General features: G+C 39.1%; 1 protein-coding gene across 1 annotated transcript; it reads right to left on the bottom strand.

The window, feature by feature from the left end:
* Nucleotides 1-1,154: 1,154 nt before the first annotated feature.
* On the bottom strand, nt 1,155-17,955 carry LOC111337184 (transcription elongation factor SPT5). Its single transcript, XM_022943437.2, has 31 exons — nt 17,814-17,955; nt 16,696-16,852; nt 16,531-16,596; nt 15,869-15,906; nt 15,015-15,043; nt 14,152-14,214; nt 13,910-13,972; nt 13,776-13,806; nt 13,194-13,262; nt 12,953-13,039; nt 12,613-12,777; nt 12,129-12,158; nt 11,711-11,776; nt 10,643-10,710; nt 10,181-10,283; nt 9,608-9,683; nt 8,327-8,487; nt 7,598-7,753; nt 6,824-6,921; nt 6,639-6,708; nt 6,230-6,304; nt 5,831-5,881; nt 5,547-5,672; nt 5,313-5,388; nt 4,712-4,834; nt 4,100-4,205; nt 3,447-3,586; nt 3,197-3,351; nt 2,665-2,937; nt 2,249-2,389; nt 1,155-1,701 (listed from the first exon to the last, which is right to left on the bottom strand). The coding sequence occupies exons 1-31, from the start codon at nt 17,847-17,849 to the stop codon at nt 1,555-1,557; spliced, it is 3,045 nt and encodes a 1,014-aa protein (XP_022799172.1). The 5' UTR covers nt 17,850-17,955; the 3' UTR covers nt 1,155-1,554.
* Between the last annotated feature and the right edge of the window lie 2 nt (nt 17,956-17,957).

The raw sequence follows: 17,957 nt of genomic DNA, 5'->3' as shown, positions 1-17,957 counted from the left end.
TTGAAATTTGGCGAAAAATTCTCAGATTTGCTCTCGCAGCTTACGAAAGACTTGAATTTATTCCAATTTGAACATTTAGTTCCCGACGTCTAGCATTTCTAATCAACTTACCACCCTACCAAACTTAAAGTGCCACTACGACGAAAATTTTTGTCTCTGGTTTTCACATTTTTTAGCGCCAATCAAGTAAATATGGTTAGAATTGTACTATGTGATAGTTTTTAGGTCGATGGAAGCGAAATACGCCTTGATATAGCTGGCCGAAATTCACGAAAAACCCGTCCGCCATTACTCAGCTCGCAACCGAGAGCCAGTGACTGAACTGAGAAGCGGTTTTACGCATGAGCTGGCCTGTGACGTCATATGCGCACTTTTGCATCATGCTTCGTGTGTTGTGAGAGATTCGACAGTGGAAATTCAAGGCGTTTTATAAGATGTATTCTTCCTCGAATTCTTCTTCCAAATGGCATACAAATTTAGCCACGTTTTTTAGGTCGAGCTGCGCATATGACGTCACTTCCGAAAGGCTCCAACTAGTGCCAACTCTTTTTGCCACACGCGACCATTTTTGAATTGAGTAATGGCGGGCGACCAAAAACGAAAAACAAGGTTGAAATAATCATACTTCCCGTGAGTATTTTGCGATTAAACTTGGCATGGTAAGTGTTTCTTACTTCTAGTTTCCAGAAGTGTAAGGAAAAGGCAATGCGAAATTTTGATCATAGTGGCACTTTAAAAAGAAAACGGAAATAATAAATGCACGCTCTTGTTTTAGAGCGATCTTCTCCCCGCCCTCAAAGATTCTAGTAAAGGCACAGTGTATACCCCAAGAAGATAAAGGGAGGGGAGGGTAAGAGACCTGTTCCCCACCTTATCATCTCCCACCTCCTACTCTCCAAGGCTTCTGCGCCCCTTCCTTTCCTCCTTCCGCCTCACTTCAAACTTGATTTGTATTACTGGTGTGTAAATTGTTTTTTCTTCGTAACCGTTCTGAGGCTTGCCACAAAAGGAAAGTTAGACTTGCTCTGAAGGAAAACACTGAGCAAGAATCTCGGAGAGCGTGATCTTGTCATCTGTAAAAGTATGTTCACTTGAAATGAATTCTTACTGACAAACTTACGGACAAACTAAGGGTAAAACACATAATATAAAACTTTCACTGAACGAAATCTTTATTAAGATAGCTGAACAAGAACGACAACTATTCATTAAAGAAGCATCGATAAGACCGAAAAGTTACCTACATTTCTTAAGAGGCTTTCTTTAGTTTTCTTTTTAACTATCTGGAAAGGATCATCTCTAACCACGAAAACAGGAACTCCGACCGAGAACACAAAAACCATGCGACTTAACTCTAGCATGTCACTTTCCAATAGGGGCAAGAACTTATTTGGTTATTTCAGTCTGACCTCTGAATGAACCTACAGTTTATCAGATTACCCTTTCCTATTTGACTCCACTGGCCTAAGTTTACATGTAAACTCCATTTCACATTTCAACCTTAATTTAGCAATACAAGGAAGCGCAATCAACATGATCATCATCAGTTTGAGCTCAAACGGTTTGTCCAATTTTAGCTAAAAATTTGAGCGGTAGAATCTTTAGTTGCTCATTCTGTTCCATCTTAATAATCCCATCCGGGTCGTCGATATTGATCAGAGTTCCTATGCGTTCACGATCATCTCCAAAGATGACTTTCACCTGCAAGTAACAAGATAGGGTCACATGATATCATTCAGTTAAATCTGTAGATCGTGTTGTGTGATCATCCGGTTGTATTGTCCTAAAAACGATTTCCATTGGTCACTGATAACCTTCATCCGTGTAGCTAACAGTTTTGTATGTGATTTGGAACGTTAAGCGGCGAAGCCGTGGGATGGAAAAAGCTCGAAATTCCACCGATCAATATCAGCGTTCTACACCATAATTTCCATCGAGCGCCCTAAAACCCGCCAGCCATGCAAGCTAGAAATTCTGAGCAGAAATCAACCACCAAATGAATAGGAAACGTTTGTCTGTTGAATTCTGTTGGCCATATACGGTGGGTTTGCGTTGAGAGACACCAGTGGGGGTCATTTGAACAGTCTTGCGCAAGCGAGGAGTTGGGCGTCTCTTTCAAGGTGCGCCTCTACAGTTTGCACTGCCTAACCAAACCTCTGATCTACGTAGGGTAGGTATGATAGTTATACCCTCAGGTTATCACATCAAATCAGTATGCGTCAGTAAATGCAAATATAATAGAGAATACCTTATCCTGCTTAGCCGGTGGACCAGGATCCACATTGTTAATTGAAACACTGACATCCCGTTTTTCGTCGTACAAATACACGGTGCAAGTGTTTCCTGATACGGTTCTGACCACGCCTTTTTTGTCCATCAACTGAGGGTCCTTGGAACAAAAATTTGCACTAGTGAGCGTCAACCACGTTTTGTACGTAATATTTTGTGAGAGGATTTAGGAGCTTAATACAACATTCTCCAGAATGGCAACCGAAACCAAAAAGTAGTCATCACTGACACAATCCCCACAGAAAAATAAAGACGTTCCTTAAATCTTAAACTGCACTTGAAATGACCCTCTAGTATTGGTTTTATTGAAAGACGTTAGTACAGGTGTTGATCGCAATACTGATTAAATTAACACCAAAGCGTCTTAAAACTTACCTCGTGGTTTTCATTAATTCGCACTTCGATATCAGTCGTGACCCAGTCAGCGTGGGACTCATCCATGCCAGCCCCAGGGGTGTGTGGATTAAATGCCGGTGATATTGGGGCGATACTCCCTGGAGTCATAGGATTACCAAAGCCAGCCGGAGATGGAGTCTGTGTGTACGGGGAGTAAGTGGGCTCCGAGCCGTACATACCACCACCGGGGGTATTGGGAGTGTACGGGCCGCCGTATCCCCCCGGGGTGGCTGGGTTAGGAGTTCCATAGACCTGCATCACGAGAAATAAAATACATTTTCATTTTGATTAAAGTGCAAAAGGTAGGACAGCAACTTGGTTCATTCTATGGAAACATTTTTGTCTTGAATAACATTTCCGTCCCTTTGATTTAGATGTGGTGCAAAACGCAAAATAATGTAATCGATAACACTATTAAGCACGGGTAAGTCCCATTCCAAAGAGGAAAATTTAATGAATACAAGAAGTGGATCCCGACGGAAATTGAAACACAAGAGAGGACATAACTTACTCCAGGGGAAGGGGTAGACGTGTCAAAATTGTAATCGAAGTCATCGTTGCGCGCTGGAGTATTTGGCTGCGTGGGATCCCAAGCTCCTCCGTGAAGTGGTGTGCGCGAAGGATCATGGGAAGGCGTCATTGAGCCATAATGTGGTGTGCGACTTCCTGCAATGAGGAAAAGGGAGAAAGTGGTAGTAAGGCGTAGTATCTAAAGAGAAAAATAAAAACCACTTCTAAGGTTTATGTATTAAGTCTCATACCATCTCCATGAGTTGGAGTCTGAGAACCGTACATGGGTGTCCGTGAGCCGTGCATGGGAGTCTGGGCACCGTACATTGGTGTCTGGGAGCCATACATAGGTGTATTCTTGTAGACAGAGCTGCCTTGGCTGGGTCGACCACTGGGAATGAAATAAGATGAGATGTTACCTTGTCCCTTGAAAACTCAATTGAGGTGATATTTGATTACAGTAACCCGCATGTTACTGATTCCGGAGAAAATGGATTCTAATTCCAATTTAGCCCGATGCCACAGCCTCAACAGAACTTTCAAAAGAGGCATAGATTCACTGAAGCAATGTCAGCAATTTTAAGGAAGCTACTTCTGGGTATTTCATTCACTCAAGGAAAATTATTGGTAATTAGACAGAAACCTTTAAAAATTAAAGAACGAAACACCGAGAGGCACGAATACCGTAAAAGACTAAAAAAACCCCACTTTTTAGGCCCATCTCTTTCCCCATTCTCTGCACCAACAGCTTGTTGGACCATCTAAGGTGAACCACAAGAGAATAAGAATGGCCAAGAGGCGCCATGGATGACCAAGGGTGGCCAGGGTTGGCCAAGATTAACACGGATTGAAAATGACGGAGATGCGAGAAGGTGCGCGAGCCATGATGAAGCTATTAACTTACCCAACAATAGTGAGTCTCATTCTGTCAACAGAAATCGTCTTTACACTGCTGTGAAGCTCGACCCGAGCAGTAGTTTCTGTGGCATCTTTCACGATACCAACATATCCTGCAAGCAAAATAAACATTATAACCTTGCAGGAACCAGATTTGACAGAGTTCAACTCTTTTGAGCAATTGGCCTGATAGTTAGATCTAGAGCTTCGATGCTCTACAACAGAGCTACAGAACTCTAGGGTGACCTAGTCCATTTACAAGGTCAATTCATATTTGTCAGGTGACCTTCCTATTGCTAGGAAAAACAACGTCGAAGGCATTGCGTGTGTAAATAGGTAAAGATAGATGCTAAGTTTTGAGTTGGGGTTCCAGTAGAGAACACCTGAATCTCAACGAGGATTCAGACTTTCGCACTCTGAGGCTCTACCACAGGGCTACAGAGAACTCGTGGGTGAGCTAAGAAATATAAGAGTCGTCTTCGGAAATGTTTGTTATGTTAAGTACAGTTTTAGAAATTCAAGTCACATTGGGCTCTTAAACGACTGAAACGAATGATTATTAAGTGAAAAAAGACCATTCACACTTTTTACAGAACAGTAAAATAGGCAAGATATTTACCTTTATATGGCCCTTGTGAGATTCGAACAGTTTTGGAAATAAGTGACATATCGCGACCTCCGCGGCCACGTCCTCGACCCATGCCTCCTCTATGTCCACCTCGGCCACCACCACCTCCACCAGCTGAGTCAACAAAGCTCGTCATCAAGGCAATTTTTAAACGAGTGACTACAGTAATCAGGGATTTCATAAAATCCTGGGCTACCCTCGAGGAATTATCCTTCAAAGTACCCTTCAGTATCGTCCTTTTTTTGGTGGGGGTGGGGCTTAAGGCGAGACCCAAACACGAGAGCCTGCTTGCAGGCTCAAAAAACGGCGGTAAGCGGTATTAATGAAACTTCCAAGACCACCCTCTAGGCCAATCAGATGCAAAACTAAAACCAATCCAGACTTGGTCACTGACATCTTTTCGCACACCAGGCAGCTTTCGTCAATTTCTTAGTTCGAGTCCTTTGGGGCGCTTGGGATAATTTTCTTTGGTTTAATGGGCCATTGTGCTTGTGTATGTTTTTACCCCTCTCCTCCCCCCTCACTCAATCAAAATGCTCTCCATAGATATATTTCTACCTTAAAATGAGTCAAACGTGTAAGGAAAACTCACCTCCTTCTCTGGCTGGACTGGTTATTCTTGGTGAAGCTGGAGCAAATCCACTGATTCCTAACGTGTTTGAAGCCGCCTGGGATACAAGTTAGGATAACATAAACAATAACAACTGGAAATTTCCACTCATCTCTTTTTCCAGTTCTCCTTCTGATCCTTCTCTCACAAAAATCTCTCTTGATGCTAATCAAGTTCCCACGATTACGCCGCATGCTGCGCGCAACAATTTCTTACCTTTCCACCCCCTGCCAGTACGAGATGTTTCGTCCTGCAAACAATGACCCCACCGTTCTCAATAACCATCTTGGAAGATAAAAAGGCAAAACTGCGGTAGAGATGTTTGATCTCTCCCTGCAAACCCTACAGAGTAAAAGAGATTCTAAATATGGAGATAACATGTATAATCCGTACAATTTTACCACTTGATATTTTGACTGGATTTGGAAACCTAAAGCCGCCCTGTTCGAGGGTTGCATTGAGTGAAATAATCAAGTATCAGCTAAATGTTGGATACTTACAGCATGTGGACCTTCAATGACTTTCACTATGTCTTTAACTTGAACAGTGTTCTAGAGAAAAAAGAAAGCAAATATATCATATGTTCAACTAACACCTGAAAGAGCAAGATACCGCAATGAATAATGACAGAAACTGTCTTCTATCCGCGCTTGAGGCTGAGTCATTGTCCATATAGCATTTAGCGTCCAAAACAACGGCTGACTCTTGTTTACAGAGGAAAATACAAGAGTGCGAGTAAAATGACACGCTCTGTGGAAAACTCCGTAGTCTATCTCATTACTCTAACACGGCTTGTACACTGCTGGCATCAGTGAAGTACTGGTTGTAACCAGCTACATGATAAAAGTACTTTTGGTTTGGTTTTTTCATATATCTTTACCATACGACTTTGTGTTTACCTGCTCAGAATCCAATGCCACAGCATTTTTGTTTTCTCTTCTTCGTCCCACTGCTTGGTGCTTTACTTGGTTAACCTACAAAATTAGAAGCACGAAGGACACGATTCTCAAATGAATAACCTGGCAACTAAATTTGTTGTACAAAACGCATATTTGCCGACGGTCACGAAGCAAGTTGCAACCCTTTCACAAGTTAGTTTTTTTTTTTTTTTGCTGGAGACCAAAATTATGTTTTAGCTCCCTGGCAACTCTGATGGAAAAAAATAACTTGATAACTTACGGACAACTTTTTGTCAGTTCAATCTTTTAAGACCTGCCTCTGTACATCAATTTCCGCACAGATCCGACACAAGACGTTGAGTTAAAATTGACACATGTTGACCAATCGTAACACTATTTTAAAACTTACTTTTCCATGCTGATTCAACACTGAAAACATGTCCCTGTCAAGTCGAATGATTACCCCCACTGTCTGCGGACTAGAGGAGGGAGAAAAACAAGCCTCAACGCTTAAAGATACATTCATAATCAACACGTTAACAAAACATTTAAGAGAAAAAGGTTTGTCTAAGTTTGGTTTTAAGTTGAACTTACTCCAACTGGACCATGTCTCCCCATTGATGTTGTCCCATGGAGTCCACTCCACTGCTCCGTTCTGTACACAGCTGAAGATCTTTGGGTAAAACTTTGAGCTACAACGTAAACACAGATCAAAGCATTTTAATATTTTCAGCACTACAAGATTTAGATACTTAGTGGCTGACGAGCCAATCCACAGACTTTGAAGTCAAGGGGGCAGTCACCAGGGTCAAGATCCTCTCGACCAAAATTTTCGGAAATGTCGGTCTAAAACTGAATCGATCAGATCGGTACAACCGAAAAAGTCGCTAAAAACCGGTCCACCGCTTTTATTGGTTGGACCTTTCCCATCAAAAATTGACGGTTTCATTTAACCATTAAGACCCAATCTTTACAACGCACACAAACTGCCAACTACATGTCTGCAAGATACCCTAAAGTAGCTTACGTACTGATGTACAACACTCCTTAAATTTTGTTGAAACACTCCGCTCCACTCTCAGTGTTACATTTTTTCAGGTGTTCCAATTTTCCTGTGACCATCATTAACGACAGGGAAAAGATTTCAGCAATGATGACAAGAACTGTAGCTGATTGGATCTTGAAGGTGTGTAAGGGTTAACTAAGCTATGTACCTACCTCATGCATTGTTACAAGAACTGTAGCTGATTGGATCTCGAAGGTGTGTAAGGGTTAACTAAGCTATGCACCTACCTCATGCATTGTTACAAGAACTGTAGCTGATTGGATCTTGAAGGTGTGTAAGGGTTAACTAAGCTATGTACCTACCTCATGCATCGTTAGATCAGCAAAAAGTACCACCATATTATCTTCCACTCTGACAATCAGACCAGTATCTCCTTCATACCGACCGCTTATGACTTTGACATGATCACCCATCTTGAAGTGTTTCTGTAGTTCATGCGCCTGAAATTCTAGTGGATCCTGAAACATAACAAGTTAAACAAATAACAGCAATGCTAAGTAGCTAGAATTACTCCCAGTTGACGCGAGAAGTGATTAGTTTCAGAGTGATGTATAGATTTGTCCAAGCCTCAAACAGGAGCTCTAGTTTGTTAATTTGCTTAACTTACTTGAAATTCCTCAGAGGCTGTTGAAGAGTTCATTTAAAACTATTTGAGGATTATGTATTATTTTCTAAACAAATAAGGATGCAAAAAATTGGTCACCATTTTGTTAACACCGAACAACATGGAAATGGGGGAGAGGGGGATATCAACGAAAGTTACAGAGCAAATTCAAAACAGAGTGGAGTATGCTGAGAGATTTGCCGCCAACTTTAGTCTGTGCCTGGCTCTTTGTTAGTGGAGACAAACAAAAGAGAGGATGACAGATGCCACAAGAATCAAGTATGCCATCAAGTAAGAGCAGCTAGACAATCATTATCTGGTAACTCTAATTCCCTTTCCTTCAACTCACTTACGAACACAAACTCAAAACAAAGAAGTACTATTCTTTAAAAAATGAGATGCAAGTGTTAGATCTACATATGCACACCTTTAGGTCGTCATGTTTTGGCATGATGGTAATTTTGTTTCCATCAATGCTAAGAACTGTGCCTTTCAAATTGGACAAATCCCCTTCAGCAACTTCCACTACATCACCAGTCACAAAGGTATGTCTTTCCTCATCTGAACCTTCCCTTGAACCTTTTGGCACTTCAAAAGTACAATTTCATATAATGAGCTAAATAATACATGCACTTTGATTATTTCTACCTTATGATTTGTTGGAGGCTGACAAAAAAGATGACATCACCATGAGTGACCAAGAGAGAATTTCTCCTAACAATATCAATATAATATCAAGCAGACAAGTGATGAGAATAAATAAAAATATCAATCAAGGGAAACATTAAACTTCCTATTGGGTGTAACCAATTTACCAATTAACAATTGGTTCATGCTTTAGCGTGCACTATCGAGTTATGGAGCACGCAGGAAGTTTCAAGAGCACGAAAGAAGCGTAAGAATTGCCCAAGGCGACAGCCGAGGGCAACTCTAGCTTCTTGAGTGCTCTCCAAACTTTCCACGTGCTCCATAACTTGATAGTGCACAGCTGAAAGCACGAACCAATTGTTTTAGAACATAGCCGGTGGAATCATGCATCAAATCCAATGCGAAAAACGGACAACAATATCAGTTGAAGCGAATCGTCACAGCGCTGATGCCGAGTCTCCTTTTCCTTTGTTTTTCTCTTTTTCTGCCTCATTTAAGGACTCTAGCCCAAGGGAAAAGGTCGAAACATTGTCTTCGTTTTCGGACTAGTAGGCCGAGTTTCTGTTTGTATCCATTATTGTAGCGAAATATATTATTTTCCCCCGTGCTAACAGTGGCCACTCGCGCGCAAAATAAAATTCTGGCGAAGTTGGATTTGCTGACGCTATCAGCGTGTGCTATCGGGATTTTGAGCGCACTTACATATAATGAATTTGATTGCGCGACTCTTCTAGCTATGTTCTAACATCTTTTGTTATGTTACAAAGTGAGTTGGGATCCACATGATTTTGAAACTAGTGGTTTCAAGGAATAATATAAACCTTATCTGTATCACTGTTTTGTCCCATTGAATATCAAGTGACGGTACTACATGTTTAAAATTTTCTTTGAAAAATTAATCTCATTCATTCCTTTCTGCATAAGGAGAAAGCATCAACCCTTTGAAGATTTCATATGATTTGTAGTGGAACACGCATACATGTACAGCAAAAAAAAAAAAAAATTCTTTTGATTTTGTCCCTAGTACTAATGCAGCCAGCAACTGATCTACAGTTGTTACCTTCCAGTTCCACATCTTCAGGTGATGTTTCAAATTTCTCAAGCTCCAACAGAGTTGGTTTAATACCTTCAACAACCTAATAACCAAACAAACATTTTCACTTCATTTACCCTTACTAAAAGAATTGCAGCAGACTCTTACAACTTAAAAACTACTCTGACTGTAACCATTTATTCCTGCTGTTGAAGACGTAAATAGTTTCTACATCTGACACTTTTTAAGCCTTAGCCCTTTGTTGGTTTAAGGACACTCTTTCCAGTGGCCAATTTACATTAATTTTATCAACTTTGTTACAGCACAGGTAAGCCACTAAATGGCTGAGCAAGATTCAAAATGGCAGCATCTGATGAGTATTTTTGCTACTTTTAAAGCAATTTATATCAGTTTGGAAGGTCTATTCCAGTAGCAAGAACATTTTTCATATTTCTAAGATTACTTATTAAATACGCAGGCCCCAGATTGTGAATAGCCTTGAAAGAGATCACAACAAAAAAACAAAAGTAAAAAGTAAAAAGCGTTCAATGTCATAACTGTAAGATCTCTTTGATACACCTAGTATTTAATAAGGCTTACAATAGCTGACATGGCCAGTGTCTTGTACATGAAGCCACCACGATATCGACTGCCTTCAAAGATCATGAAGTCTCCATCCTGTCCAATTTCACCACCAATACCCCTGTACAAGAAGACAACAAACATGATTACATGATTGTAGAAACAATTTAGTTCCTTCTACAGATCAAAAAGATCAAAAAGTTCAGCAAATTTCCTCTTGTGACACCTCTTGCTAATAAAGGGTGTTATTCATTTTTTGATTATGTTTGAGATTATTTAACCAGTGCGTTGGTTTTATGAGTGCTTCTACTGCTGTCAAGTGTTTCCCTATTTAGGCTTACGTCTCATTGTCATCAGATGGATAAGAAAAATGAATCTAACTTTGTGTCAATCTACCAAGAGAGCTTGTAAAAGATTTATGTATATTATACTCAAAGAGCAATTACTTAAATGAACAGTTTCCAAATAACAAAAAATTACCTTATAGAGTCAGCATCAAATAACTTTTGAGGTGGCTTCCTTTTCTTTTTCCTCTTTTCCCCGGCATCCTTTAAAATTTTGAATTAACTCAAAATTGTGAGATGAAAATAAAGAGGCAGAAGAGAAAGTCTTTACTTTGATGAAAGGGTACATAATGAAAAATATGTGTGACTCAGGGATTGCTCATGCAACTATTCCTATAAATGTACATATATAAATGCTTCTTACAAACTGAGTTCAAGGTAAGCACTGTAAGTTATAGACCACGTTTAAGCTTGGATTTAAGGTCCAAGGGTGGCACAAGAGGTAAGAGTGGCAAGAGCGGAAAAACAAAGTTCCATAACTTACAGCACATCATGAGCAAACAAGGTTTGAAAGTAATTTGGATATATCAACAAAGTTGAAATGGTAAATTGGCCACCATAATGATTACAAAAGCTGATGTTTCGAGTGTTAGCCCTTTGTCGGAGCTTTGCTCCGACGAAGGGCTAACCCTTGAAACGTCAGCTTTTGTAATCATTACGGTGGCCAATTTACCATTTCAACTTTGTTGATATATCCAAATTATTTCGTTACTCCCACCGACACAGCCCCAAACAGTTTCTTTCGAAACTATCAGCCTTTATTCAAGGTTAAACAGTTTTGCATTACATCTCTGGGTTCAATTAGAGAGGGAAGGTTTCTATTCAAATAACCTTTTGAATGAAGTGGGGCTTACAATGAAAACACAGGCCACTAAATTCACCATAGAGCATGTACTAACTGGAGATTAATAAGATTACAGCTCTAATGAGTAACCTGCAGCTTCCTATGGAGCTTTCATTTTGTAGCATGCCAAACCCTTTAAGTCAACCCCAACCCTTCCCTCCTAATCCATAAGGAACAACAAAAAAAAAACTTATAATCATTCATATTCATTTGGGCCAAGTATCATTTAAGTATCATAGATATATATATTTGGTAAAGTCCCTGGAGTTGACAACATTCCCATACTTCTATTTGAAAGCCATTACTTGTTTCTATTTCCAAGTACTGTTCAAGGTTTTCCAACCAAAAAACTCACAGTACCTCAGCTGATTTAGCTAATCCTCTCATCCTTGTGTAGTCGATTCTAGGAATCATCTTCAGTGTCACCTGACATGAAAAGCATATGTAACATAAGAATTAAACATCAGATGAAACTATATGAAAGCTGAGTAATTCTTCATTTGTATCCTATCGCAGCCTTGCACCTCGAGGTATCAAATAGAGACCTATTTCAGCTGGATGCCAGTCAATACATTAGTTATTTCATCAAAAAGCCCTCTGCAAACTTAAATACATGTAGGTGTATCAAGTTCCCAAATGGAAAATTGAGTTAAAAGATGAGCTCATAAAATGCACTTGGAGACAACTAAGAGATAGGAAAGTGGAGACTGGTTAGAATGCCATGATGAGTAATTGCATTATTGTAATCATTAAAATACCACTTAGGTCCAAGCCTCACCTGATTTCTTGCTGTATTCACAAAGTCTACCTGATGAAATTAACAGAGATCAGAAATTAGAGTATCTTCTTTCAGCGAAAATATCTTCCAGATTTCACCCTTCAACTCAGACAAAAAGAAAGAATGAGAACTGACATTGATGCTGCCCTACAATTTGCCACAAGGCACTGACAGATTTAAGGAAATCTTTATGACAACTAAAATACCTGAGTGGGACCCTTTGAGTTTTCCTCTCAAAAATACAATAATGCTTTGCTTCCAAACCTAGCATCGCTTCACTCTAAAAATTACTCATTGCTCAGTCAGTCAACCCTCACTAAAAACGGTCTTTTTTAGGAATTACTTCACCCTGATAATCAGACAATATGAAGTCCATCCATTCGCTGTAGTTCACTAACTTCATTTTGAAGCATCAACTATCAATTCCATTGCAAATTTTTCTACCCTCAACAACTGCCACATAACTTTGATTCCATGTGTTTACCTGGGCAAGATCATCCTTGTAGATTCCTCTCTTCAATCGAACCCATTGCCTTGGTTTGACGGACACCACTTCTTTAACAACCCTCATCACATCTGTCATTTCACGAATGGGTACCATCATTTGCTGCCACTTGCCCAGTCGCAGAGTACCAAACCCTTCTATAGCCTGTTAAAAACAATCAGTTGTACATCATAGTGAGTACACATGGCACACAGAGATGTTATTTTTGTGTCAAATTTTCCATTTTTAACATCTTCGTATCAGGGCCCCACTATAGAGTACCTTTTGGTGAAGTGGGCTCCCTGCTAAAATATTGTTACTGTTATACTTATTAGAGTACCTGTTTGACATGAGTCTGCTTGTATGCTTCAATATAGATGTACCCCTTCAGTCCCTCTACAGCCACAGCTGACTTGATCTGTAGAGGCTGTTAACAAAGTTGAAATAACCAACATAAGTATATACCAGAGGTGAATGATGCTTTTTGCATGCACTGATTGGCCAGTTCAGAAGTGATCAGTGAGTAATGATCACCTCTGAGATGCTGAAGAGACAACCTCATGCTGAGTTTATCAACTTACTTCATCAGTGAATTGCTGGGCGATAGCTTTTCTCATCAGGCCAATCACTGTTGCCTTCTCCTCTCCAATCTAGAGTAACAGTTAAAGTAATCAATATAAGTATCACTTTTTTAAGTAAGGTAGAATAAAGTCAATACTGCCTTTATTGGCCAAATAGTCACAACTTATCCCAGTTTCTGAAGCATGAAGCAACTAAGGCTATTGGTAACCCCCTTCCCACCCCTAATATCTTGTCAGGCTTCCCCAACAGTTTCTGGTACAAATTTATACTCGCGGGTGAAGAGAGGTAATGGGAGGGTAGAGTTTCTGGTCCAAGCACAAAGAAGTATTAAACCTTTATCTTTCAAACTGTGTTGTGTGTAATTTCTCCATTGATCCCTAACTAGCACCCTGTAACACTGGCAAGGAGAATAGACAACACTAGAAGCTACACAGTGATACTTTGCCATATAACCAAATAATTCTGCCTGGTTCACAAAGAAATGTATGGTAGCCAGGGGGGAGAATTACAAACTCGATCTTATGATTTAAATAGTTCAGAATTATAGCATTATTCTGCTCAATGTTGCCTTTAAGCCTCACCTTGCATTTTACAGTCCACAAATTTGGGTCTCTGTGAAATAACAATCATGAAAAAAAAATATATAAAATTGGGATCTTTATAACAAGAAAGAGAGAGAAAAAAAAGCAGTACCAAGCTTATCTCAATATCTTACTTGACACCAGGGAGAAGACTTTGCTGTTGAACCTCTGGCTGCAGTTCATAGTCATCTTTATATCTGTGGAGTTAAGTGCAAAAAATTCAACTACCTTTAGCTTCATGCAGACTCAATTCATATTGATGTAAAACCTGACCAGAATTAAAAAGAGATTTTTTTCTACCTAAGGTATTTTTTATGAAGGAAAGTTGGAAATTTGTAAAATCATTGTAAAGAACATGCAATGTTTTTCTGTCAACCTTTCAGATGTCTCAGCAAACTTCTTCTTGTAATAAGCCTCCAATTCCTCAGCATTTTTGTCTCTAACCATGAGAAAAAGGAAAAAAGAATAAGTTGTTTGTTAGACACCAGTAGTTGTTAGCACTTATTAAAATGGGTTTGTTATTAAAATGTAGTTAGATCTTGTGCTCAAACAGCAAATTCATTGCAATTTCCACTACATGTACATGTATATGTTGTAGTTCAATTTTATCCTTGGTTCAAATTTTATTTTCCTTTGTTCTTGGTCATGTTAATGTATGATAATGAATTTGAAACAAAGGAAAATAAAATTTGAACCAAGGATAAAATTGAACTACAACATACACATTGCTTGGCACCTCACAACAATGGCAATAGTGACATTTCTGACATGCTGGAGGCTACACTCTTCAACAACGATAAGTTTCATGTTGTTGTAAAAAAAGCCACTTTCAAATCGATTATGAAAAAAGAAGTTTTCAAGTTACAGTCACCACTCCACAAAAAATTATCCTCTCTCCTTCCCATACTCAATTCCATGAGACAAACTCAACATCAGTGTAGGAAAGAAGGGAAAAGGAGAAGAAGTGCTACACTACATGTATTAATCCATTAACCCGCACCAGTGTCTGGCTTCTATTTTTTCCTCAAAGTATCATCCTTGAATCAAATGTAGACGTCATGAGAATAATGGCAATGATCACTAATTTAAAAAGCTGCTGATTGTTAAACAAATTCTCCTAATTGTCATTACCAGAGGAAACGTAGAGGGAACAGTGAAGAGAATATGAACACTACTGTTGGGAAAGGTTAAAGGACATTTTATGAATCATTATATTACAATGCTATGTTTACTACATACCCAAGCATCTGTTGTAAACGCCTGGCACCCTTTAGACATAAAAAATAATTTGTTATTGAACTTAAATTTATTTTGTTGAAAGACACATTCAAGAACACATCATAAATATTTGCACATTTGTGTATGGTTAGGGATGTTTCTACTGAGAATCTCCTCATGGTGAGAATTATTTCCTACTTCATCTCAAGTGAGACAATAATCAGTTGAAGCAATAACAGTGATTTACTAGGCCTGCAGGGAGATTGTTATTGTAGAATCTGGCCAAACAAGATGGCGTTATTTACAGGAATCCCTGAGAAAAAGGTTTACATGGCAAGACTGGAAGACCAATGCAAGACTAGCCTGTACCCAGACTGCCACTATTTCAGAGCACACCCACAACACCAGACACCAACTGCTTTGGAATGAGGTTAAGTTTATTGATCATGATCCTCACTGGTATACTCGCAGATACAAAGAGGCTGTTCACATAAGACTTCACCCTAACAATATCAACAAACAGTGGAATAGAAATTCCTGAGGCGTGGATGCCCACCATAAAAAAAACACAACAACAGGAGAGCCGTACCACAGCCAACTGCCAAAGGAACAACTCACTAACATTGAGGATCAAAACATGCCAATCACAGCTGTGGAACCAATCACAGCAGAGCATCCTGCTTTATAGGAAGACCTGATTAAGACCAGCAGCATGCAGTTGAAACACCGCCATTTACATCTCAGTGACCACATTGTAAGACAAATGACAATTCCTTACTACTATTGTACTTTACCATGATGAACAAGCACAACCTTTTTTCCAAAACATTATACATGTACTGTAAATAGAACAAATTTATCACATATTTTCTTACCGATATATCATCACCAATTGCTTCATCACCCAAGTCATCTTGAAGAAAAATATTTAAAACAGTTAAGAGCATTAGATTATTTTGATAACAGTCAAAATAAAGCATTTTCATTCATAAAAAGAAAATACAATGAGAAACTGACAAAATGTAAACACAACCATGTCAGAAGCATGACTGCCATGGGTTTTAATTATACATTTAATTGATTGATAAGGTCACTTGAGTATTACTGAAAAACTTCTCTGTTCTCAGTTGAAAATTACTTCTAACATATCTTTGTCATTACTAATTATTGGCACACATCCATTAGTGTCCATTGGTTCTACATGGCATTGAATTCAGGGGTTTGGTTTTTTAAAAAGAGGAAAACCAGGGAATTTAAAGAGAAACTCTCTAACTCTAACCCTCTGCAAGATCAAACAACAACTCCTTTGAAACACCTCTTGTCCTGGTTGTTCGAAAGTTGGATAACACTAAGCACTGCAAAAATCTCAGTAGAGTGGATGGTGCAGTTCATTAATGCTTATCCACTGGATAGCAATTTTTAATTTTTGGATTGATAATCTGCCTTTTGAACAACTGGAACCTGGTCTGGGAATCAAACCCAGGCATTGCTGATAGGAGATACATAATTTATTCTAACAACATTCAAGAAAACTGACTTTCAATTAAATCTGTATATCCATCTTCAGCTTGTTCACCATCTTCATCGTAGTCATCATCAACATCTAAAAGAACAAAAAATACACCATTCATGCAAATATCAAAAACACTGCCTTTTTTCCCAGTTGCATTGAAGAATCAGCATTGTAAAAATAATAGTAAACCTGCTTCATCTATGATAAACCCAGTGTTATGACGCCTTTTCTTCTTTCTCTGTCTGTCATCCTCAAACTCATCATCTTCATCAAAATCATCTTCATCATCCTCATCGTCCTCATCAATTTCTTCATCATCCTCTTCCCTGGTGATATCCTCACCTTCCTACACAACAGCAGTAACAAATACCAGGGGTTTCAATGGTAGCTGTGTAATGAGCAGATCAACACACTGGCTACCTGCTGTACATGATCATTCATTCTACTCTGAGTAAAGGTGTAATTTTCTTCAAATAAGCAAACATCCAGGAACAACAACATGTAAATAGGAATAGACCACAATGTAGGACAATGAAACTGCAAGAGTCTAACCCTTCAAAGTGAACCCAGACCTCCTTTGGAGAAGGAGGTTCTTCTTCAAAACTGCCTGCCTGCTATTCAAAAATACCCATTTCCGCCAAATTTTATTGCAACCACTGGATATACCGACTGATCAACATAACCACCTATTTCACAGAAATACTAACCCAAAAAGTAACCTACGATTGCTTCAAACAGCTCACAATTCAAGCTTTTTATGTGTATTAAACCACAAGCATCCCAAGCTCACGTCTCATGGAAAAACAAAAGATTATTTCTTGAAAGTATCATACTTTGTGTGACGCATATCACCGTATCACTCTCGGTAGAGATAAAAATTAACCTTGGCCCAAAATGGCGGAAATCGCCAAAAAACACAACAGACACACAAGGAGTGTGTGAAGAGTTAATCTTTCGTTTTTCCTCGAGACGTGAGCATGGGACGCCTGTGATTAAACGAGCCAATTTGATTGTGGGAACAAACAAGTAAACAGCAATTCGATGTAAAATCTATAACAAATTTAGTGGCACCTACAGGAAAAAAGAGCAAAGAAAGGTGAAGCTGTATTAAAAGAACAGCCTCTACGACTCATCAAACAAAAGGATTTACACAGTCTTTTCCCCTTAATTATTTTGCAAACTACCCACGAACACAAGAAAATTCAACCATGCTTTTGGAACTTTGGAACAATACGATCGCTGCAGACAAATAAACTAAGAGGTAATAGATACATAAAATGGTAAAAGTAAAAGTAAAAGCATCGTACCTCATCCGAATATGGCGACTCGTCGCTGTCAGACATGTTGTGTTTGAGAAAAAGACTAAGAAAGACAAGCTAATTCGCACACCACTCTCTTCAAGGTGGCGGCGATCGTTACCATCCGGGTTAGTCTTGCAAGTTTTCTATTCA

The sequence above is a fragment of the Stylophora pistillata genome, chromosome 3 (assembly GCF_964205215.1).
Source record: "Stylophora pistillata chromosome 3, jaStyPist1.2, whole genome shotgun sequence".
NCBI classification, from domain to species: domain Eukaryota; kingdom Metazoa; phylum Cnidaria; class Anthozoa; order Scleractinia; family Pocilloporidae; genus Stylophora; species Stylophora pistillata.
This window is presented reverse-complemented; position numbering and strand designations above follow the sequence as displayed.